This window comes from Tamandua tetradactyla, chromosome 1 (assembly GCF_023851605.1).
Source record: "Tamandua tetradactyla isolate mTamTet1 chromosome 1, mTamTet1.pri, whole genome shotgun sequence".
NCBI lineage: Eukaryota > Metazoa > Chordata > Mammalia > Pilosa > Myrmecophagidae > Tamandua > Tamandua tetradactyla.
Window position 1 is genome coordinate 234,209,903 of NC_135327.1, and position 23,367 is coordinate 234,233,269.

A 23,367-nucleotide genomic window follows, 5' to 3' on the forward strand; every position below is an offset into this window, starting at 1 on the left:
ATAGGGGTTTCTTTTAGGGCACAAATAGAAACTTTCAGGTCCTTCATGTGGCAGTTGAGCTGGAAACTTGAAGCCTTGATATCATCCCTTTCTTTTATAACTATAACCAGTGTACTTAGGAACAACCAGTCAGCATGATTATACCTTTTAACTCCACAAAGCTCTGTTAAGGTGTCAAACACACTCTCACCCAGAGCCGTGCCTCTTGTAGCATTTGAGCAGTATATCCAATGGCGATTTTTTGCATTTGTCTATTGCCAGTTCATGCCATGGACCATCTGTGCTGCCCTGATCATTGAAAATAGAGTCATTATTGCTTTTGAATCTAATTGAATTAGAGAACCAATTCCCCAAACCCCAGAACTAAGAATTCTCATCCTTAAAGATTCTGTTTCTCCTGCAAAAGAAAAGCTAAGCCTATATATAATTACACCTAAGAATCAACCCTAGAGAACCTCTTTTGTTGCTCAGATGTGGTTTTTCTCTCTAAGCCAACTCGGGAGGTGAACTCACAGCCATCTCCCTACATGGGACTTGACTCCCAGGGGTATAAATCTCCCTGGCAACTTGGGACAGAACTCCCAGGATGAGCTGGGACCTGGCATCAAGGGAGTGAGAAAGCCTTCTTGACCAAAAAGGGGAAAAGAGAAATGAGACAAAATAAAGTCTCAGTGTCTGAGAGATTTCAAACAGAGCTGAAAGTTTGTCCTGGAGGTTATTCTTATTGTATTAGAGTTCTCTAGAGAAACAGAATCAACAGGAAATATTTGTAAATATAAAATTTATGAAAGTGTCTCACATAACCATAGGAATGTAGAGTTCAAAATCCACAGAGCAGGCTGTGAAGCTGACGATTCCGATGGAGGGTCTGGGCAAATTCCACAGGAGAGGCTTGCTGGCCAAAGCAGGAAGAGAACCTGTCTCTTCTGAATCCTCCTTAAGAGACTTCCAGTGATTAGACTAAGCATCACTCATTGCAGAAGACACTCCTCTTGGCTGATTACAAATGTAATCAGCTGTGGATGTAGCCGATGTGATCATGATTTAATACTGTGAAATGTCCTCATAACAAAAGACAAGCCAGCACTTGCCCAACCAGACAAACAGGTACCACCACCTGGCCAAGTTGATACATGAACCTGACTATGACACTTATGCATTATATAAATATCCCTTTTTAGTTTATGCTGTATTGGAATGGCTGGAGGAAAGTACCTGAAACTGTAGAACTGTGTTCCAGTAGCCTTGATTCTCGAAGATGATTGTATAACAATATAACTTTTACAATATGACCTTATGATTATGAAAACCTTGTGTCCGCTCCTTTTATCCAGAGTAGGGACAGATGATCAGAAAAATAAGGAAAAATAGATAAATAATGGGGGCAGATAAGGTATTAAAAAAATTGGGTGGGTTGAAATACTAGTAGTCAAATAGAGAAACATTAAGGGGTGTGGGATGTGTGAGCTTTTTATTTCTTTTTCTGGAGTGATGCAAATGTTCTAAAAATGATCATGGTGAGGAATACACAACTATGTGATGATATTGTGAGTCACTGATTGTACTTCATGTGTGGACTATATATGTGTGAAGATTTCACAGTAAAAATATTTAAAAAACAAAAACAAACAAACAAACAAAAAGATTCTGTTTCTCAAGAACCTCTCCTGGTGCCAAACTTGTATTAGTCAGGGTTCTCCAGGGAAACAGATCTGTCAGGACATACGTAAATGTACACACACGTATGCACAGACAGACACATATATATGAGATTTATTATAGACTTTGGCTCCCATGACCATTGGATTGGCAAATCTGACTTCTGCAGGGCAGGCCACAAGCTGGGAATTCCAATGAAAGTTTTCAGTGAGCTCCCCTGGTGAAGTTGGCTGGCTGAAGTAGAGCTCGAAATACTCCCTTCTGTCTGCTGAAATAATCAGTTCTTCCTTTAAAGCCTTCAGTTGACTGGATGAGAGTTCTCTCATAGTCCAAGACAATTTCCTTTGTTGATTATAGATGTAATCAGCCATAGATGCAATCACTGACTGATGATTTAATTCCACTAATTACCCTCGTAGTCACCATCAGGCCTGTGCCTGCTTGACCAAACAGCTGGATACCATCGCTTGGCCAAGGTGGCTTGTGAACTTAGCCATCTCACAGCCCAGGCTGGCCCAGCCGCACCAGGAGCCTGGCTGCCTTCCCCAGGGTTGCATGCCATGCTCCTGGGCATCGGGGACGGTGGCTGAAGTCCACTGGTGTGTGACACAGCTTTCTACTCTTTTCCTCCTGCTCCTCCCTGGATGCTGCACTAGACTCTGAAGTTTCAAAATAGTTGGTTCAGAACTTTCCCACCAGTTCAGGTGTTGTTTTCTTGAAGGTCCTCCTTCCTGCAGCTTCCCACTGTGCCATCTGCCCCGAGTCTTTCCTTTACCTTTTCCTTTGACATCTGGATCTAGATTGGCCTTGTACAGTGACTCAGAATAGGATCAATGGCATCAGTTGGTCATTGGTTGTGAATTGGGCTCTCCCTTCCCAAGCAGGAGATATTGAAATAGTAATGTCCATGCAACTACCTGCTGACCACATGCCACACCTCTGTCTCCTGTGCAGCCCAAACGAAATCCTGACAGATGCTCCAAAATCCCAGCATCAGGAAAATTACAGTGTTGACTAATGTGAGTGAGTGAATGGATAGAAATTTCCCTGGTGATTTTTATTAAAAAACAATAACACCAAAACAAAACAACAGCAATAATGAGCATATCCCAAATATTTCAAACCAAACTGTTGTGTGCGTGTTCGCCTAAGGTTGGTAGTGTCCATCCAAGACTGGTTTGGAAACATAAATAGACTGGTGAAAAGACCTTCAACTTTGTTATCTTTGGATGGCCAGTGAAACAAGCTCTGCCAGTGTAAACTCTGCAAGGAATTTCTGGATAAACTTGTTAGCAAAAAACACAGATGATGTTTCTCATCTTTTGCCTAAGCACACACACCTCTGTTTTTTTTTAATGACATTTGAATCTTACAGTATTTACAGAATTTCAGAAATTCACAGAACCACAATTCAATCCATTGACAGTCCCCATATTCCTCCTGTTCATAGCTTCTGAAGAGCAGAAAGAAGCAAAAATTTAAATAGATTTCTAGCAGTTAGTTGCCATCAGAGCATTTTAAAGAGAATGTATATTAAAAGAAGCTATATTTTGTCCTAGATTTATAAGTATATTCACTCATACAGGATATATCATAATGATAGAATTAAGTAGAGAATTCAGTAAAGGTGGTTAAAATAAAGTGAAAACTAACAGATGGGGTATAAATTAGATTAATCTCTGTAATGTGATTTTAAAATTATTTTACCTCTTGAATATAACAATTAGGTGCTTAGATATCAGCTCTAGTGTATATAGCCTACCAATCTCCATTCTGGTAATAAATAGCTACTTTCTGTATTAGTTATGGACATTAACATGCAATTTTTGCTATTGGGAAAAAGAAATATAGAAAAATTTCCATGGTAAAGCAGTATTTTGAAATTTGGTAGCAGTAAACTTGAATTCAGATACTTCCTGTTGACTGTGCTTATGGAGGTTTCTTATAGCCTCTGCTTTCGTCTGTATCACCCTTTATAAGCTTTGCTTTTGAGGAAAACAGTTATAGTGTTTCTATCTCAGACTTGTGCAGGATGAGAAAGTGAGCCTTGCATTGTATCAGATTATCATCAATGGATTATACATTAAAAAGAGGTAGAAATAAAACCTGCATGAATGCCGCACAGATTTCAAAGAAACCTACACTTAAACATTGAACGTTTCAGATAAAATGAAGCTTTTAGTATTTTTCCTACTTTTATGAAATGCTTTTACATAACTGAGATCTCATGACCTCATCCAAACTATTGATATGCCCTAAGCAGAGAAAATGGTCTTTAGTGATATTTTGTTTTGATAGAGCTGGTGAAATGCAACGAATCAGACATGGGTTGGCTTTTACAATAGGGATCTATTAACTTGCGAGTTTACAGTTCTGAGGCATGGAAATGACCAAATCAAGGCTTCCTACCCCAAGGCTGGCCGCGTGTCCTGGGCTCCTTGGCCCCCACTAGGCGTGGGCACATCTGCGGTGGTCCTCCTGTGGCTTCAGTGCCTTCCGCTCTGTATTTGTGACTTCCTTCTGTCTCTTGTGTGTTCCCTCGCAGCTTCTCCGGCTTCCCTCTCTGAGTTTCTCATCTCTCTCTCTCAGCGTCCCTCCGTCTTTTGTCCTGTTGTAAAGGAGTCCAGCAGGAGGGCTGAGGGCCCCTGAGTGAAGTGGGTTCCTCCCACTAGGAGCGGCCACAGTGGCCCATGCCCATGGGACTGGGCGTGCTGTAAGAACACGAGCTCTTCCCGGGTAGCTACAGCTTCAAACCATCAGAAGTAAAGATCACACCATTAAGGGAATTCTTTCGTCAAGGTTCTTCCTTGAGATTAAAAAAAAATTCTCTTAGAGTGGTGCCCAACCTCTTTCACAACTGCCAATCAGAGGACAGTGAAAAACACTATACCAATTAATAGTTTAGAACTTGAAGCTTGAATTGAGTACAGTCAGGAAAAAGATTTGACAAATTAATTCTGAAATAGCTATTGGCATGCATAATTTACTACAGTGGTTTTTCAAGCATTTTTCTTGTAATACATAATAAAAAATACATTTCAAGTTGTTCCCAGGACATATACACAACTGAAAACAAAAGTTTTATGGAATAATATTTACTCTTATTATATGTAATGCTTTCACTATGACATTTTCTATCATACACTATTTCATTTTTTTAAAAAATGCTGGTTGAAACTTACTAAATTGATTTTACAATCCACTAACAGGGTGCAAATAGAGATTTAAAAACACCAGCCTAAAAATAATATATATTGTGGCTTTTAAGTGGTATTGCTAATATAAAATAATATTTACACTAAGTGAAAATGTTCTACAAGGCATGTTGTACCAATTGAATCCGAGAAACCCATGAGAACACAAGTATAAATTAAGGGCAAATGCCTTTTTCTTTTTGGAGTTTAGGACATTTTAGGAGGCTTGCACGTCAATATCTAGAGCAATATATTTCTAGGAAGCCAAGATCGGGTTCCCAAAGGAGGCCCGAGTCCCGGTCTCCCAGAGCCCTGCTGCCCCAGCCCTCGGGCCCGGGCCCTTTGTCCTTCTCTGTGGGGGGCGACCTGGCTCTGCTAGCTCATGACTGTAGAGAGCCGGGCTTAGGTCTTACCCTTGTGGCAATGGGTAAGATTGGGTGCTGCCTGTGGGTGCTGCCCACCAGGCCGCCCTGTCCCCTGCCCAGAACTCAGTGGCACGAGAAGCAGTGGGGGCACTGCCTTTTCTTTTTAACACAGGTTTATTCACATACCACACCACCCAGGCTAACAGTAGTCTATGGCTCTTGCTGTTGGTATACTCACAGAATTATGCATTTACCGCTGCAGTCAATATGAGAACATTCCCGTTTCTTCAGAAAACATCCCATGCCCCTTAGCTCCCCCATGATTGACATTTAGCTGTGACTAGTGCCTTTGTTACAATAAATGAAAGAATATTACAATGTTACTATTACCTATAGACCTTACTTCACGTTAATTGTATTTTTCCCATGTAACACTTTATTGTTTACAACTTGTAATAGTGACGTGTATTTATTCTAGTTCATGTATATTTCTATAATTAACCACCATCACTGTCCACTCTGGGTTTCACTAAGTTATACAGCCTCTGGCTTTCCTTCTGGTGACATGACTCTAGTCTTTGCTCTTTCAACCATATCACACTCAGCTTTGTTAATTACAGTATGGTGCTGCCACTAGCCATTTCCGAACATCATTGAACATTCTGTATTCCTTAGTCATCAGTTACCCAGTCTCTGCCCACTTTCTATCTCTTGGTAACCTGTGCTCTGGAATTTAATTCTCAGAGTTTGCTCATTATAGTTAGTTCCTATTATTAGGTCTCATTATTAGTGAGACCACATGGTATTTACCTTCTCGTTTCTGGCTTATTTGGCTCCACAAATATCCTCAAGGTTCATTCACCTCGCTGCATGCCTCATGGCTTCCTTACTTCCTGTGGCTGCACCTATCCCATTGGATGTGGACACCACAGCTGGCCCTTCCATTCTCAGTCGCTGGACACTTAGGCTTCCTCCATCCGTTTGTGTCATGAGCGATGCTCCCATATGCCTGTGTGCAAACAACCATTCGTGCTTCTGCTATTAGGGGAACATTGTTTCCAAGAAATGTATTTGGAACATTTTTAAGAAAAAAAGATTTTACCTAAATTTAACAACTTAATTTATGCTTTGGAGTCAGGGACCAGAACTTAGCCATTCCTCAGGTAATTCTCCCCACAGCCCCCCCTCCCTGCCCCGATACGGTTCTGGGCAGTCGCGTGGGGCAGGTGCTTTCCTCGTTAATCTCCTGCTGGGGTAGAAGAGCAGGGCCCTGTTCTAGAAGGACTTGCAAATCTAGGCCATCTAAACTGGGTTTCACATCGATTCTGGCCCCTTCAAGGTGGGAAAGGCAGAAGGCGAATGACTTTTTTCTTTTACACAGAACTCTTTCTGTATGAATTGCTGTAAAAATGGTTTAAAATATGTATTCACTTCAACAGTTAGCCCAATGTCTTCATAATACTTACCTTGATTAAACGCTCCAGTATAGTGTGTGTGTGTGTGTGAACACACAAATGTGTGTGTGTAAAGGGGCAGAGAAGTAGGAAGGGAGTGGGGAGAGGGAGACCCTAACCCAGCCAGTGGCCCCTATTGCACCCACTATTTGGAGAAGTGGAGTCACTTGTCCCAGTGACGAGCTGCTGCGGCGCGGCCAGCGTGCGTGTCTATAGACGCATCTCGTGCACTACCGGGACTCAGCTTGTCCAGTGAGCGTCCACTGCTGCCCCAATCCCAGCCGAGGCTGTCTGACCCTCGCTGTCCCCCAACCTGCTCTGGACCCCTGGCCGGCAGACGTGCTTGGAAAGCCCACCTGTGAACCCACCTGCCAGAACGCCCCCTTTCTATTTCAGTTTGCTACAGCTGCCAGAATGAAATCCACCAGAAATGGGCTGACTTAACAATGGGATTTATTAGGTTACAGATTTACAGTTCTAAGGCCATGAAAATGTCTAAACTAAGGCATCCAGAGAAAGATTCCTTCTCCTAGGAAAGGCTGATCCCAGGTGGGCCCCTGTGTCCCATGGGCCCTTCTCTTGTGGGTTCTGGTTTCGGAGGCTCTCTCCAAGATGTCTCTGGGCTTCTTTGGCTTTTCCGGCCTTCTGCCCTCTCTCAAAGGGTGAAGGGTTAAGGCCCAGCTCGAACGGGCAGGTCCCACCATCATGGAAACAACCCAACCAGAAGTCCCACCCAGGAGGGTGGATTGAGAGAAAATGCTTTTTCTGGAGTGCACGACAGCTTCCAACTTCTTCTCCTGCAGCCCCACGGTGCCTTCTGTCCCCACGGCTCCCTGTCTGGGCCCCAAGCATTTGGTTTGGGTCTCCTAAACACACGGGGGTGCAGACACCAGCTTGAGGGGTCTGGCGAGGCGGAGTGGGAGAGGGTATCACCTCTGGGGTCTTGAAGGAGTTTCCTTCCCGCTTCCAAGGCCCTTCAGCCAGAGGTCATATAATTCCTGCTTCTGCCTCGGAACCCCCCGGGTGTCTTCAGACACATTTTAGTGCAGGTAATTAGCAAAGATGTCATTACAAATTTTGGTTGGGGTGACTTTTCTTAAAACTCTTAAAATAAAAATTATGCATGCACATGGTTTTTAAAAAATCAAATCATTTAGAAGGGACAGAAGTGGTTTCCTAGTATTTCCCCCAGCCACCTGTCTTCTGAAGGAAATGCCTCCAACCTCTTGTCTTTTTTCTCCTGGTGGCCATCTCACTATTTCTAAGTAACTTTCTGAGATATCTGTTTCTTGATTTTTTCAGCTTAAAAAATGATCTGTTAGCTTCCTCCTGAATGATATACACATACAAAGAATCCCTATAAGTTTTCATTTGGAATGGAAATTGTATTTTCCATCTTTCTGGCCAGAAATGTAACCCCTCTCTGGCCTGTGTTTTACTTAAGTGGAGGTAATGAAAGGAAAAGGAAGCACAAAATTTATTTCAACAATTACTCAAGAAATTGCATAATTTAAATTATAGTTGTGTACTTTTTAGACTAATTCTAATCTACATTTAGAAAAGCCTATTTGATATATTATACTTGTATAAATATAGTATCTGGAAATGCGCTGTAAAGTTGAAAAGAGTAAAATATCTGTGGTTTTCTTAAAGTAGTAATTTTAACAGAATTAAAAAGTTTAATGAGATAATTTAGCAACTCCTATTTTCTTACAGCTTTCTCTCCTTCAACACAGCAAAGCTAAGATGGAAACATGTTAATTGTAAAGTGCCCCCCAGAGAAGAGACAGTCCCGGCTGGAAGGGCCCTAACCAATTCGGCTGAGCTCTCTCTTGCCCGCAGTGCTCACAGGCTGAGCTCTCTCTCTGCCCGCAGGTGCTTGCGGGCTAAGCTCTCTCTGCCCGCAGTGCTCACAGGCTGAGCTCTCTCTCTGCCCGCAGGTGCTTGCAGGCTGAGCTCTCTCTCTGCCCGCAGGTGCTTGCAGGCAGTCTTTCTGCCCACAGGTGCTCGCAGGCTAAGCTCTCTCTCCCCGCAGGCTGGACGACGTCCTGGTGGGAGCTCCACTCTTCATGGAGCGCGAGTCTCGGAGCAGCCCGCGGGAGGTGGGGCGTGTCTACCTGTACGCACAGGTGAGCGCGCTCGTCTTCAGCGCCCCACAGGTGCTCACCGGCTCGCAGGTTTTCGGGAGATTCGGCTCTGCCGTGGCACCCTTGGGAGACCTGAACCGAGATGGCTATAACGGTAATTCGGGCCGCGTGGGGGGCTCATGACTGTGTGTGTCCGTGGCAAGGGCGAAGAGAGGTGTTTCCTCTTCGGGCCGTGTGTGACCTTCCTGAAGGCTTTGAAGCATTCTGTCTTTTATAAACTATAAAAAATCTCAAGGCAATATTTTAAAAGTTTACATGTTTTGACTATCTAAATTTGACTAATATAAATTTCTTCACGTTTCGATTAGGGGTGCTCATAACAGATCTAAAGTGGAGGCAGCAATCACTCCTTTGGATTTGGAGGCTCTGCCTTGTGTGTGGGAGTGCTAGGAATGAGTGTTGATATTGGACAAATACCTGCTTCCTCATCCACTTCTGAGAGTTAGGGTCAGGGTCAGGGTCAGGGTTAGGCTTAGGCTTAGGGTCAGGGTCATTGTTAGGGTCAGGGTCAGGGTATCCTGCATTTTCACTAATCTGTAAACTGACTTGAAAGCAACTTCAATGTTTGCAGGCAGGTAGAGTTAAATTCTCAGTTTAGGGTTGTGGTTCTTTGAGTTAGGAATTTGCAAATGTCTCCTGACTACCCTCTCCCCAGGTAAATGTGCAGGAGTGCACAAGACTCTGTATACATCTCAGGGCCTTTCTGCTAAGAAGCAGGGTGTCGTGTTGAGGTTTGGGGAGGTCATGGAATTTGCTGCAACACCAGCCGAGCACGCCTTGCTGCCCACACAGCTGCCTCTGAACAGCAATTGTGATTTCCAGCAATGTGAGATGAGTAGTTTTTAGTAAGATCAGCTTGAAACATAAAAACATAAATGCATACTAAAAGATTATGATTGCAGGGAAATAAAAAAGTTCTCCTCTCACCATTTATCACTTTCAAAAACTGCCCTCTTCCCTTCTTTAACTGATAGAATCAAAGAGCTCCCGGGTGAATTTATATAATGTCAAATCATCCAGAGTTCTCTTTTTCATGACATTTTCTTCTGTCCTCTCTCTCAAACCCTCAGTGAACCTCCCTAAGCCCTGGTGTCCTTGAGTGTGAAACGGGTGAACCCATGCCCAGTGCTCCAGGGCTGGGTGAGGGAATGGGGCTGCTGCGCCTTTGCTGGCCTCGAAGGTGACTCTGTTGGAGCCAGTGTGAATTCGACCACTCCCCTCATGCACCGTTTAAAAAGTTCCTTGTGTAGTAGTTCCCACCTTTTGGCTTTTCCTTGACTACTTCATTCAGGTGATCTAGTGTCACCTGTGCCAAAACACAGACATCTTCAAAGCAGGGCTCGGGCGTCTCCTGACTGTCCTGCCCATGGGTCCTGCAGGTGTGCACTCAACAAACACTTCCAGACGAACAAAGGCGACGTGCATTTTACCGCTGCTGCATGTATAGTGCAAAAGTGTCATGGGAAACTTTGTAAGCCCTTTGGACTTCGTGATATTGCTTCTCTGCTGTAATTCCATTTCTGAAGCTTCGTCTTTATTTAACAATCTGTCCCCATGTCTGTCTGTGTAGACATTGCGGTCGGCGCGCCCTTCTCAGGTGAGGACCAGAGAGGACAGGTGCTCATTTACAATGGGAACAAGCAGGGGCTGGCCGCCAGGCCCTCCCAGACGCTGCAAGGGGCCTGGGCCTCGGAGGCCGTCCCCTCAGGCTTTGGCTTCACGCTCAGAGGAGACTCAGACATAGACGACAACGACTACCCAGGTAAGGCCCGGTCTGCCCAAGACCCACTTCCAGCCTCGGGAAAGCGCACGGAGTGTAAGGCGCTCCCTCATAAGAGCCGAGGCCAGCCTTCAGCACAGCTCAGGGTTTCTGCGCGTGGTTCCAGCGTCGCATTTATAAGAATTTGAAGCAGACAAACCGAACGCTCCCTTTCCTGTTTACAGACATTATTAGAAGGCAAGATGGTGCAAAAAGCCACACTGGATTTAAACTCACCAGCCTTGCAACAAAAGTTTTTCTTTGAAAGCTGTCATAATTGTGTTCCCATTCGCAAAGCCTATTTACACCAGACACTTTTCTAGAAACTTTTCAGCCTGTAACTCCTGTTTGACCCCATAGTTCCTTTTAATTAATATGAACCTCAGTGTTTCCATCATAAATCTCATTATTTAAGAGCATAAATATTTGTCAGATATTTTACAAAAATTTTCCAAACATATGTTGAATACTTTAACATGGAGCAGAAAGAACTGGCTTGTGACATGAATCCTAAGCTACACTTAATTCTGCAATTCCTATTTGAGGGCTTAGGAAGCTCATAAAACACGGACGGTTTCAATACATACTCAGAAATCATTAACAGTTAACTGACAGCTGTAACTATTTATGAAAACCGTGTCTCTTTCTCCCGCCCCCTCTCCTAACTGGGTGTTTTCTGTGAATTTTTCTGGTTTGGGGCAGCATTCCAGTGGCAGCCTGAATCCTCCAGCTCTCTCTTTTCCTCCGGGATGAGGTGGACGGGCGGCCACCGCATATTCTGTGACGCTGCCGGGGACTTAGGGACTCGGGCTGCAGTGGGCGCAGGAGCAGGTGGCGTTGCGCGCGCTGAGGCTTTCTCCCGGCGGTCATTTCCAGAGTGTGCAGTTCCGTTGTTTTCTTAGGTTATATTGTAATCGTCTAAGGAAGGATGGTTGACTGGGGGAGGGTCTCTTATGCATGATGTACCACAATTCTAAGTAATTCAGAAGTCGCAGTGCATGTTTGATCCTCCCTGGTGCACGTCTGAGCTGCGACGGAGCCGAAGCCCTGGGCCAGCATGGAAAGCCCTGGGCTCGGCATGCGTGTCCCACTTCTCTCCCCTCCCTCGAACCAGGCAGGGGTGGAAGGCAGCCCAGGGCCCACGTAAAGAGAAGGAGCAGCAAACTGCTCTTCTCCCAGGAATGTTCCCCTCAGGGGAAAAGAGAGGACAAGGCGGGGAGAGGAAAACTGTAGTAATGGCAGGTTAGTCATTGGTCGCCTCGTAATTGTGTCGTTTCTTATCAAAGCAGCTCACTTGGGATCATTTACTCTTCAGTAAGTTTATCGGCTGAGGCCGATCCAATACATAGTAGCAAGTGACATTATCGCAGCGTCTGTTTGTCTGTCTGTCTCTGTCATGATGGTAACGAAGGCAGGACCGACTGTGAACGCAGCTTAATGGAATCTTGTCCTCGGTTTCAGTTTCCCGGACACTAAAGCAAACACCACCCAGTGTATGTGCCTAACAGGATTAATAGGCTGGGTTTTGGGGCGAGGCACATGGCTCCCCCCAGTGGCGGCATCCTCTGGCTGCCTGGCAGTCTCAGCGTTCCTCGGAAGCTGCTCCCGGAGGCACACATGCGTCTCCCTTTTGTTCTTCCATGGCCAACAGGGCCTGCCCGTGAGGCCCCAGGGAGAAGGACTAAGACCCGACGTGGCTCAGCTGGGCTGGACCTGAACTGAAGTCGCCTCGTCCCAAGGTTTTTTTCAGGAGCACAGTCCCTGGAACGCAGGGATGTGTTTCCCTGGGGTTCAAGTGGCCCAGCTTCCCAGGGGCTCTGCAGGCATCCAGACATCGTCCCTGCCCCAGGGGAGCAGGCCTGGGCCAAGCCCATGCACCCCATCTCTGGCTCAGGGCCCCTTCTCCGTTCCGCAGACCCCATGCTTTCTTCTCCCACCTGCTGGGAAGGGGCCTAGACTCCCTTAGCCAGTGCCAGGGCCTTGGAACCTACAGGCACAACTCAGAGCAAAGAGCCCAACATAGTGCCTGGCTTACGAGACCAGCTGCAGGACCTGCATCCTGCTGTCACTCCTGGACTCACATAGTCCTGTTCTGGCACCTTAGGGCCCTCCTTTCCCCCTGGAGCACCCTAGGGATGGGCAGAAGGGGGTGCAGGTGCAGGTGCAGGGAAGACGGGCATAGACTCCAGCCCAGGCCAGCTCAGCCCCACGGTGGCACGCTGCCCCTGGGCCGGGCATCTGCATGGGTGTTTCACCTGGGCCCTCCGGCCCACCTTGGCCCTTCCTGGTCCCACCTGCCCTTGAAGTGGGGCCACCCGTGAATTGCTGCCCCTTGGGTGGCTGCTGGGGAGGGGGATGGGCTCCTGCTCGGGAGGTGGGCTCTGCCCCGACACAGGGTGCTTCACCCTGCATTCCAGGCTGGGGGTGGGGGTCCTGGGGGTGGGAGCCCTGGGAGTGGGCGTCCTGGGGGTGCCTTGGGGTTGAGTATCCTGCAGGTGGGTGCCCTGGGGGTGGGCGTCCTGGGATGGGCGTCCTGGGGGTGCCCTGATCCAAGGATCCAGGGTGGGACCAGGAGACAGGCTGTGGGAGCATAAGCTGTGGGCGATTCCAGGTGGAGGGGCGGGAGGAAAGGGCAGTGAGAACTGGAGGACATGACTGCCACTGTGCTATGCTAGCCCCAAATCTCCCAGCCACATGCAGTGCACCAAAGGGCCGTCATCTGATTTAATGGACATGGATATGTGTGTGCTCGTGTGTGTATGTGTGTGTGCATGTGTGCTCACGTGTGCATGCACGTGTGTGCTTGTGTGCATATGCACATGTGTGTGCACACGTGTGCTCATGTGTGTGCAAGCCACCAAGAGAAGGGAGGAATGGAGAAAGGCAGATAAAGGGTAACCTTTAGCCAAAGGGAATATTGCATTTTAATAAAACTTTGAGCTTGTAAAATTGCTTATTTCAAATTTAATTGAAGTAAGTTCAAGTGTTACAGTCAACATTTATTTTTACTTCTCAAGTGGCTACTCAAATTTATATGAAAAGAAAAATATGTCCTTTTTGAGCCGGATTTTCATAATTTCATTATAAACACATTAGAAATTAGAATATTACATTTCTTACAGAAATACCTCATGAATTTATATTAAGTTGAAGTAAGTCACTGGAAGAGTTCCAGGCTTGAGTCTAGCAGGGCCACAGAGGAAACAAAAATGAGTGGAGAGCTCTGGGACCAGTGTCGCTAAGACCGTGAGATGTTAGCCCCTCACATCGTGTCTCTGGAAATGTTTTCTCACCTGCAAGTGGCTGTTTTGGATGTATCGGTTTGCTAGCTGCTGGAATGTGATATACCAGAACTGGAACAGCTTTTAAAAAGGGGGAATTTAATAAGTTACAAGTTTATAGTTCTAAGGAAGTGAAAGTGTCCAAATTAAGGCACCAAGAGGTTACCTTCACTCAAGAAAGGCCGATGGGTCAGGAACCCCTCTATCAGCTGGTGGTCCCGTGGCTGCATCTGCTGGTCCCTTGCTCCTGGGCTCTGTTGTTTTCAGCGTCTGTTCCTCTGGGGGATCCTCACTTTGCTTCTCCAGGGCTGGCTTTCATCTCGTGGCTTCCCTTGGCTCTCTCCAGGTTCTGGCTTCCTTAACATCTCATGGTGACGTCTGCTGGGCTCCAGGCATCTCCCGACATCCATGTCTCTGTTCTCCCTGCGTCAGCATCTGTGTCAGCTCTGCTCTGAAGTTTCTGTTGGCTCTTAGGCTTCTGTTTCCATAGGCTCTGTCATTTCTGTCAGTTCTGACATCTCTCCAAAATGTTTCTGCTTTTAAAGGATTCCAGTAAACTAATCAAGACGCACCGGGATGGGTGGAATCAAATCTGTATCTAATCAAAAGTTAATACCCACAACTGGGGGAGTCACATCTCCATGGAAATAATCTAATCAAAAGATTCCAACCTACATTACTGAATAAGATTAAAAGAAAGGACTGTTTCCACAAGATTGGATCAGGATTAAAGCATGACTTTTCTAGGGTACATAGTAATACTTTCAAACCAGCACATGTTGCTTTTCCAGGAATCTTTTTTACCTCAACTTCTGATTCTATAATTCTACATCTAGATTTCCTGACACCTCAGTAAGACAAATTATTAAGGTTCTATCTTTTTAAAAAAAAATTAGTGAAGTTATCAGGGTAACTTGAAACTTGAAAGTAATTTCAAACTTACAAAACAGTTGCAAAATAGCACAGAGACCCATACATAACCCTTCACCCAGCTCCTCTAATAGTAACATCTTATGTGACCATAGTTCAGGGAGCATAAACTAAAATGCAGGGTCCCATACTCCACCCCACCACCAACCCCTTGCTAATTGATTTTAGCACTTTTTAATAATTGCATTATTTTTTAACAGTAAGTAACCAGGATTAGTGAGAAATTCGTTCTAGGCTCTGATTTTTTTTTTAACTTTTTTTTATTAATTAAAAAATAATTAACAAACAAAACATTTAAATATCATTCCATTCTGCATATACAATCAGTAATTCTTAATATCATCACATAGTTGCATATTCATCATTTCTTAGTACATTTGCATTGATTTAGAAAAAGAAATAAAATGATAACAGAGAAAAAAAAACTATACGTACCATACCCCTTACCCCTCGCTTTCATTTACCACTATTTCAAACTGAATTTATTTTAACATTTGTTCCCCCTATTATTTATTTTTATTCCATATGTTCTACTCTTCTGTTGATATAGTAGCTAAAAGGAGCATCAGACATAAGGTTTTCACATTCACAGAGTCTCATCGTGAAAGCTCTATCATTGTTCAATCATCATCAAGAAACATGGCTACTGGAACACAGCACTACAAGGCACTGATTTTTAAAAACCCTGTTTTTAGTTTTGTGATGATAAATGATTTTTATACTATTAATTCTAATCTGTCAAAGTTAAGAGATAAAACAATTTAGACATACTTGTGATCTTTTTAGAAATACTTCTTTACTGAGTTTTGGAGATTTTAATTTAAAAACAATTTTCACAAGTTGTGGGAAGAAATATTGATGCTTTTCCTTGTAGGTATTTCCTCTCTGCCCTCTCCAGGCTTCCTTTTTCCTCTCTGCCCCCACCCTGAGGCTCCCCCTTATCTCTCTGCCCTGAGGCTCCCCCTTTCCTCTCTTCTAAGGTGCTCCCTTTCCTGTCTGCCCCCATAGTTCTGCAGGCCATGTGCAGAACTCATGTCCTTTCCCTTTCCTGCAAGCCCCAAGACAGTGGAGAAGCACCTGCTGGCCTCACTCCCATCTGGTGTCAGTGCTGGATGGTCATCGGTCCTGCCCGGGCTTCCCTTGGGCACTGCCCTGGCAGGTGGGCCTGTGGGCACATGGTGGGGGGTGTACATAGCCTGCACACAGATTGGCTGCTTTGTTAGGGACCTATGGCACAAGATCCTTTTCTTCCTTCCCTACTTTTCTCAGTGTCCATCAGTTTGTCCCATATGAAGCTTACAAGCCCGGTAAGGCTCTGAGCCTGAGACCTGCTTACCGGCCTGGATGCGGGTATCTGGGGGCTGTGGAATCGTCTGGAAAGGCACTTATTCATGAGGCTGGGCCCATGCCTGGCGACTGGACGAAGTGGGACCTCGGCACGCAAGGGAGCGACATGAGTGGGGCGTTGCGTGGTGGCGGAGCGTGGTGGCGTGGTGGGCACAGAGCCCGCAGCCAGGAGACCGTGTCCACAAGGCAGTCCCGCTTGATCTTTCTCTCCACCGCCCTATGGGCTTATTTTAAAGGAAAATAAACCTTTGGTAAATTAGAATGTTGCAACTTAACACCACGTTCCAACCTATACATGTTCTTCTTCAGAGTTCATTTGGAAGTATTTCAGACAGATTGTTAGGGTTATTACTTTCTGGGATAAAAATTACACATTTTTTTCCCAAACACTTTTCCCTCAACTTGTAACCTTCTCAAATTATTTTGCATGTTGCAATAAAAAAGCAAGGAAAAAAGGCAGCCTGTGTCTATTTTTAGATTTTTAGGTTAAGCCAAACCCAAGGAGACTTAGGGAAATGCTGCTTCCCATGGAAGGCGCTGCTCTGCAGAGTCTCAGCAAGGCGGGGGATGAGCAGCCCTGGGCGGGCAGCAGGTCTGGGGTGGCCGGGCAGGATGCGGGAGCCGGAGGCGCCTGGGAATGCATTGGCGCTGAGACCCGCAGGCTCTACCACCCTCGCCCGCCGCCCAAAGGCTTCAGCAGACCCAGCCGCCAGTGCCTGGCTGTCCAGCCATGGTCAGGAGCCAGTGGCAAAGTGAAGCAAGATTTAGGGTTCTAACTTTTCCCCTTCCACTCAGTCACGTCCCACCTGATATAAACGCTGCATTTCAAAAGGGCTTCAAAGATTTCAGAGAGATTCAAGGAGAGACGATTTACTAGTGAAAAATGACCTATTGGTACCTAAAATCTTAGTGTGCCATGTTTACGGTGACTTTCCAATAACTGGAGGAACTGAAATGTCCCTTGCTGGAGATGGGGGCCAGCGCGGAGGGCCTCTTCGGCAGTGGACGGGGCAGCAGGTGGGCCACCCCAACTCATCCCAGTGGCTTGTCTCTGGCTGCGGGGTGCAGTCAGCGCTTGGGGGCTGGGGGAGGGGTGGGTCTGACCGCAGGGCCCGCCGAGGCTTTGGGGTGCAGTCCCTCCCGCGTGCATGTGTCAGAGCTCGCCGAGCTGTGCAGCAGAGTGGATGAGACCCGGGCGCTTTAGGGACAGGACAAGCGCCTGCAGGTGGTCCTGGCAGGCGAGGGGCGGGGGCAGCCCGGGCAGCGGCAGGCTAGCGTGTGGCCTGGGCTCAGTGGCCTCCTGACAGGCGGGGTGAGTTGACAACCCTCATGGGGACTGCCACGCTGAAGGGTGTTGGGTAAACCCTCCTTTCTAGACTAAGTTCCTGGGAATGGAAGGGTGCCAAAGGGCATCACCCCTCCCCACAGACTTCCCGGAAACTGCCCCGATGTACACTCCCAGAGCTGGGCCCAGCCGACCCTACCCAGGAAAGCCCTCTCCTTTTCTCCCACTGAAAGGTCAAAAGGCCCTCCGAGTTCCTTGTGTTTATATCTTAACCTGTGAGGTTGAGCAGCTTTTCACAGGTATTTCTGTTGATGACAGTTGGTTTATTACCTTGCCTTTTTATTGGAGTGTTTGCGTTTTTATTATTAACTTTTGTTGTTACCTATTAAGGATAATAATTATAATAAATACTAATTTTTTACTAGGTGCCAGGCATTCTTCTAAGTATTGAAAAATATTAACATTTGGTCAGTCATAAGTATTGCTAACATTTCTCCCTCTGTCTCTCTTGGTTCTCTTCAGACCTTGCTTAGATTTTTTGCTAAGGAAGTTTAAAGTTGAAATTCCTTTCAGGTTTCTACAGTTTTTGTCATGTGCTGGGAGAGAAACCGCCCTTCCCCTTTGAGTAATCGTGGTCTGTATATAACCATCCGTTTGCTTTCCCGCACTACTCATTTGTTTGGAAGCTCTTTATAGCAATTCCCATTAGCCAGAATTATTCTGAAATAGTTCACATTTTGTATTCTAAAATAAAAAGAAGGTTTTGACGGCATTCCAGTAACACACCTCAGCTTTGGGAGGTTTCTCTGCAGGACAAGGGGTGAGAGGTGAGCAGTAGGAGAGGAGCTGGGCAGAGGCCCACTGAGCTTGTAAAGCAATTTGGGGTAACTCTTCAGGCTGCTCGTGCCCCCTTCCCCCACTCCTGAAACCTCCCTTCTCTGTCCCCCTTCTCCTGGAAGTTTCCACTGCGCTGTGCCCACCTACCCCAAACCCCAGACCTCAAATCCACACTCAAAACAAAGCTTAGGTTTTCAACGGAACTTCTTCCAGCCCTAAAATTTCTTTCAGGGGTAGTGAAATCAGACTCTACAGTCCAGGCCCCACTTTAAAGTCCTGGCTCTTTTCTTCTTCCTAATTTAAAAATAACATTTTTGGAGGAATAAAAACACAAAACATAGGTATAATACACCTGCTGATGCCCCCTTTTTGTTTCTTAAAAAGTTCCCCTTTTTGTTTCCTAAAAAGTGCTCAGTTCCACTAAAGGCAGAAAGGAAAATGAACGACACTCCTTAGCCAAGATGCAATAAAAATGGTCTCCAGCATATGGAGAGCAATTTTTGATTGAAAGGAAAGAACGAATTTTATTTGCCAGACAGCTGTTTCTTTCAGAAAAGAAACAGCTAAGTGTCTTTGTATAGGAATTTTCTGTTTGTAAGAATCTGCCTTCAGGAAGTTTCTGTAAGAACAGAAAGTAAACATTAAGCAGTGAGCTGATACCTGTTATCTCAAAGAGCGAAAAAGAAAGTTCCTATAGTTATGAACCCAAACATCAACACGAAAATGACCTCATCTCCACATTACCATTTAAACTTGTAAGCACTGAAGTATGTGAGATTAAAGAGAAGAGTGTGTTTATAAATGTATGTGTATATGTGCATACTTGTCAAAACCAATCACATATTTTGGAAAAATAAATTGGGCAGAAAAGCAAATCGGCAAATCAGTTCCCCTCCCCTTGAGACCTAAAACATGTAAAGCCGGGGCTGTAAATGCTTCTGGCTTTCTCCAGCAGGCACAGCCCCAGGTGGTGTTCCAAAAGACAGGCCTGCTTTTTTTTTTTTTTTTTTTTTTTTATTATTACATTTTGTGTATTTGCCTTTTAGACTTTGTAAGAAGTAAAAAGGGGAGTTATAAACCAAAAATATTGCAGTACTAGTACTCATATTTACCTATGTCATTATCTATACCAGAGATCTTTATTTCTTCATATGGCTTCAGTCAATTGTCTAGTGTCCTTTCCTTTCAACGTACAGAAAACTCCCTTTAGTCTATCTTGTAGGGACTTTCTAGTGGTGACAAAGTCCTTCAGCATTTGTTTATATTTCATTTTTGAAAGACAGTTTTGCCATATATAGAATTTTTGGCAATTTTTTGCTTTCAGCATCTTAGATAAAATCTTGCTACTGCCTTGTTGCCTCCATGGTTTCCAATGAGAAATCAGCACTTAATTTTATGAAGGGTCTCTTGTATGTGACAAGTTGCTTCTCTCTTGTGGTTTTGAGAATTCTCTCTTTATCTCCGTGATTTGACAACTTGATTATAACATTGCATGGTGTGGATCTATTTGCATTTATCCTGTTTGGAATTCACTGAGCATTTTGGATGTGTATATTCATGACTGTCATTAAATTTGGGAAGTTTTAAGCCATCATATCTTTCAATATTCACTCTGCTCCTCTCTTTCTTCTCCTTCTGGAATTCCCACAATGTGTATACATGATGGTGTCCCACAGGTGCTGCAGGCTCTGTTCACTTTTCTTCATTCTTTCTTCTGATTCACTCATTTTTTTTTTATTCAACAAAAGTAGTTGTTGAGCACTTAAAAGTGCCAGGCACTGGGCTAAGTGGTGAATTTACAACCAACTGCTTCTCACGTGACTTCCTTTACCCTGGGTAGTCCCTGGGCATGGAATCCTCCTTCTTCAGAAGGGCACATGTCTGAAACCATATTACCAGGACTCAGTCTCACTGTGATTTCCTTAGGAGCCTTCTTTCACTCAAGAAAGGCTGATGACATTCAGGGTTTCTCTCTCAACTGGAAGGGCACATGGTGAACATGGTGATGTCTGCTAGCTTTCTCTCCAGGGTTCTTTTTTCATGAAGCTCCCCCTGGGGCATTTTCCTTCTTCATCTCCAAAGTTCTGTGGCTTTGTGGGCTTTCGTGGTTCTCATGGCTCTCCAGAACTCCCTTTAGTATTTCTTGTATGACTATTCTCTTATTGATAAATTCTTGTACAATTTTTTGTCTGTGAAAATTTTAATCTCTCCCTCAGTTTTGAAGGACGATTTGGCTAGTTACAGAATCTTGGCTGAAAGTCTTTCTCTTACAGGATCTTAAATATATCATACCACTGCCTTCTCACCTCTATAGTGCCAGTTGAGGAGTCTGAACTCAGTCTTACATGGTTACCCTTGTATGTAGTGGATTGTTTTTTGCTTGCCACTTTTAGGATTTTCTGCTTCTCTTCAACATTTGACAGACTGATTAGTATATGTCTTTGGGAAGGCCTATTTGAATTTTTTCTATATTTGAAGTTTGTTGAGCTTCTTTGACTTGCATGTTTATGTTCTTTATAATGGTTGGGAAGTTTCCCCCCATTATATCCTCAACTAGTCTTCCTAGACCTTAACTCTTCTCTTTTCCTTCTGGGACAGCAATGATTCTTATATTTGTGTACTTTGTTTTATCCATCATTTCCCTGAGGTCAGATTCAAATTTTTCCATCTTTTTTGCCATTTGCTGTTTTGAGTATTTGAAATCTGTTGTCCTGTCCTCTAATTCACTAATTCTTTCTTCTACCTCTTCAGATCTGCTGCTGTGTTTCTGTAGTATGTTTTATATTTGATCTACAGCATCTTTCTCTGTGATATCTATTTTTCTATTTATTCTTTCAAATTCTTTTTTCTGCTCTTCTAGTGTCTTCTTTTTTTTATAGACTTTTTTTAAAAATTTTTTTATTAATCAAAAAAAAAGAAAAGAAATTAACACAACATTTAGAAATCATTCCATTCTACAAATGCACTCAGTAATTCTTAGTATCATCACATAGATGTATGATCATCATTTCTTAGTACATTTGCATCGATTTAGGAAAAGAACTAGCAAAACAGCAGAAAAAGATATAGAATGTTAATATAGAGAAGAGAATTAAAATAATAATACTAATAATATATATATATATAAAAAGGAAAAAGAAAAAAACAAAAACAAAAGATACAAACACACAAACAAACAAACAAAAAACCATATTTCAGGTGCAGCTTCATTCAGTGTTCCAACCTAGTTACATTACACTTAGGTATTATTGTGCTGTCCATTTTTGAGTGTTTGTATCTAGTCCTGTTGCACAGTCTGTATCCCTTCAGCTCCAATTACCCATTATCTTACTCTGTTTCTAACTCCTGCTGGTCTCTGTTACCAATGATATATTCCAAGCTGATTCTCGAATGTCGGTTCACATCAGTGGGACCTTACAGTATTTGTCCTTTAGTTTTGGGCTAGACTCACTCAGCATAATGTTCTCTAGGTCCATCCATGTTATTACATGCTTCATAAGTTTAGTCTGTCTTAAAGCTGCATAATATTCCATCGTAGGTATACGCCACAGTTTGTTTAGCCACTCGTCTGTTGATGAACATTTTGGCTGTTTCCATCTCTTTGCAATTGTAGATAATGCTGCTATAAACACTGGTGTGCAAATGTCTGTCTGTGTCTTTGCCCTTAAGTCCCTTGAGTAGATACCTAGCAGTGGTATTGCTGGGTCGTAATCCATTCTGCCATTCTATGTCTTTTGATTGGGAAATTCAGTCCATGAACTTTTAGTATTATTACTGTTTGGATAATATTTTCCTCTACCATTTTGGCTTTTGTATTATATATATCATATCTGATTTTCCTTCTTTCTACACTTTACTCCATACCTCTCTCTTCTGTCTTTTCATATCTGACTCTAGTGCTCCCTTTAGTATTTCTTGCAGAGCTGGTCTCTTGGTCACAAATTCTCTCAGTGACTTTTTGTCTATAAATGTTTTAATTTCTCCTTCATTTTTGAAGGACAATTTTGCTGGATATAGGAGTCTTGGTTGGCAGTTTTTCTCTTTTAGTAATTTAAATATATCATCCCACTGTCTTCTAGCTTCCATGGTTTCTGCTGAGAAATCTACACATAGTCTTATTGGGTTTCCCTTGTATGTGACAGATTGTTTTTCTCTTGCTGCTTTCAAGATCCTCTCTTTCTCTTTGACCCCTGACATTCTAACTAGTAAGTGTCTTGGAGAACGCCTATTTGGGTCTATTCTCTTTGGGGTGCGCTGCACTTCTTGGATCTGCAAATTTAGGTCTTTCATAAGAGTTGGGAAATTTTCATTGAGAATTTCTTCCATTAGTTTTTCTCCTCCTTTTCCCTTCTCTTCTCCTTCTGGGACACCCACAACACGTATATTTGTGCGCTTCATATTGTCATTCAGTTCCCTGATCCCCTGCTCAAGTTTTTCCATTCTTTTCCCTATAGTTTCTGTTTCTTTTTGGGATTCAGATGTTCCATCCTCCAGTTCACTAATTGTAGCTTCTGTCTCTTTAGATCTACCATTGTAGGTATCCATTGTTTTTTCCATTTTTTCTTCTTTGTCCTTCACTCCCATAAGTTCTGTGATTTGTTTTTTCAGATTTTCTATTTCTTCTTTTTGTTCAGCCCATGTCTTCTTCATGTCCTCCCTCAATTTATTGATTTGGTTTTTGAAGAATTTTTCCATTTCTGTTCGTATATTCAGCATTAGTTGTCTCAGCTCCTGTATCTCATTTGAACTATTGGTTTGTTCCTTTGACTGGGCCATATCTTCAATTTTCCGAGCATCATCCATTATTTTCTGCTGGTGTCTGGGCATTTGATCAGATTTCCCTGGGTGTGGGACCCAGCTGGTTGAAGGCTTTTTCTGTGAAATCTCTGGGCTCTGTTTTTCTTTTCCTGCCCAGTAGGTGGCGCTCGTGGCGCTCGTCTGTCTGCACGGCAGTCGGCCTGGGAAACCGCGCGTGGAGGTGGGGGTCACTGGCCGCCGCGGCTTGGGAGAGTGCCGGTCCCAATTGCCCAGCTGGCCCGAAACGCCAGGCGTGACGGGAGGGCCCCGCTATCCAATGTTCCCAGTCAGACCGGGGAGCCACGTGCGTGG

General features: G+C 44.3%; 1 protein-coding gene across 4 annotated transcripts in view; it reads left to right on the top strand.

Moving 5' to 3' along the window:
• The window catches only part of ITGA8 (integrin subunit alpha 8), a 184,166-nt gene that overhangs the window by 61,940 nt on the left and 98,859 nt on the right, over window positions 1-23,367 (top strand). For all 4 annotated transcript variants that reach the window (XM_077155080.1, XM_077155091.1, XM_077155095.1 and 1 more), the window contains 2 exons: window positions 8,708-8,913; window positions 10,390-10,581. In XM_077155080.1, coding sequence (XP_077011195.1) covers window positions 8,708-8,913; window positions 10,390-10,581 — 398 coding nt within the window. The remainder of the gene's footprint in view (window positions 1-8,707; window positions 8,914-10,389; window positions 10,582-23,367) is intronic.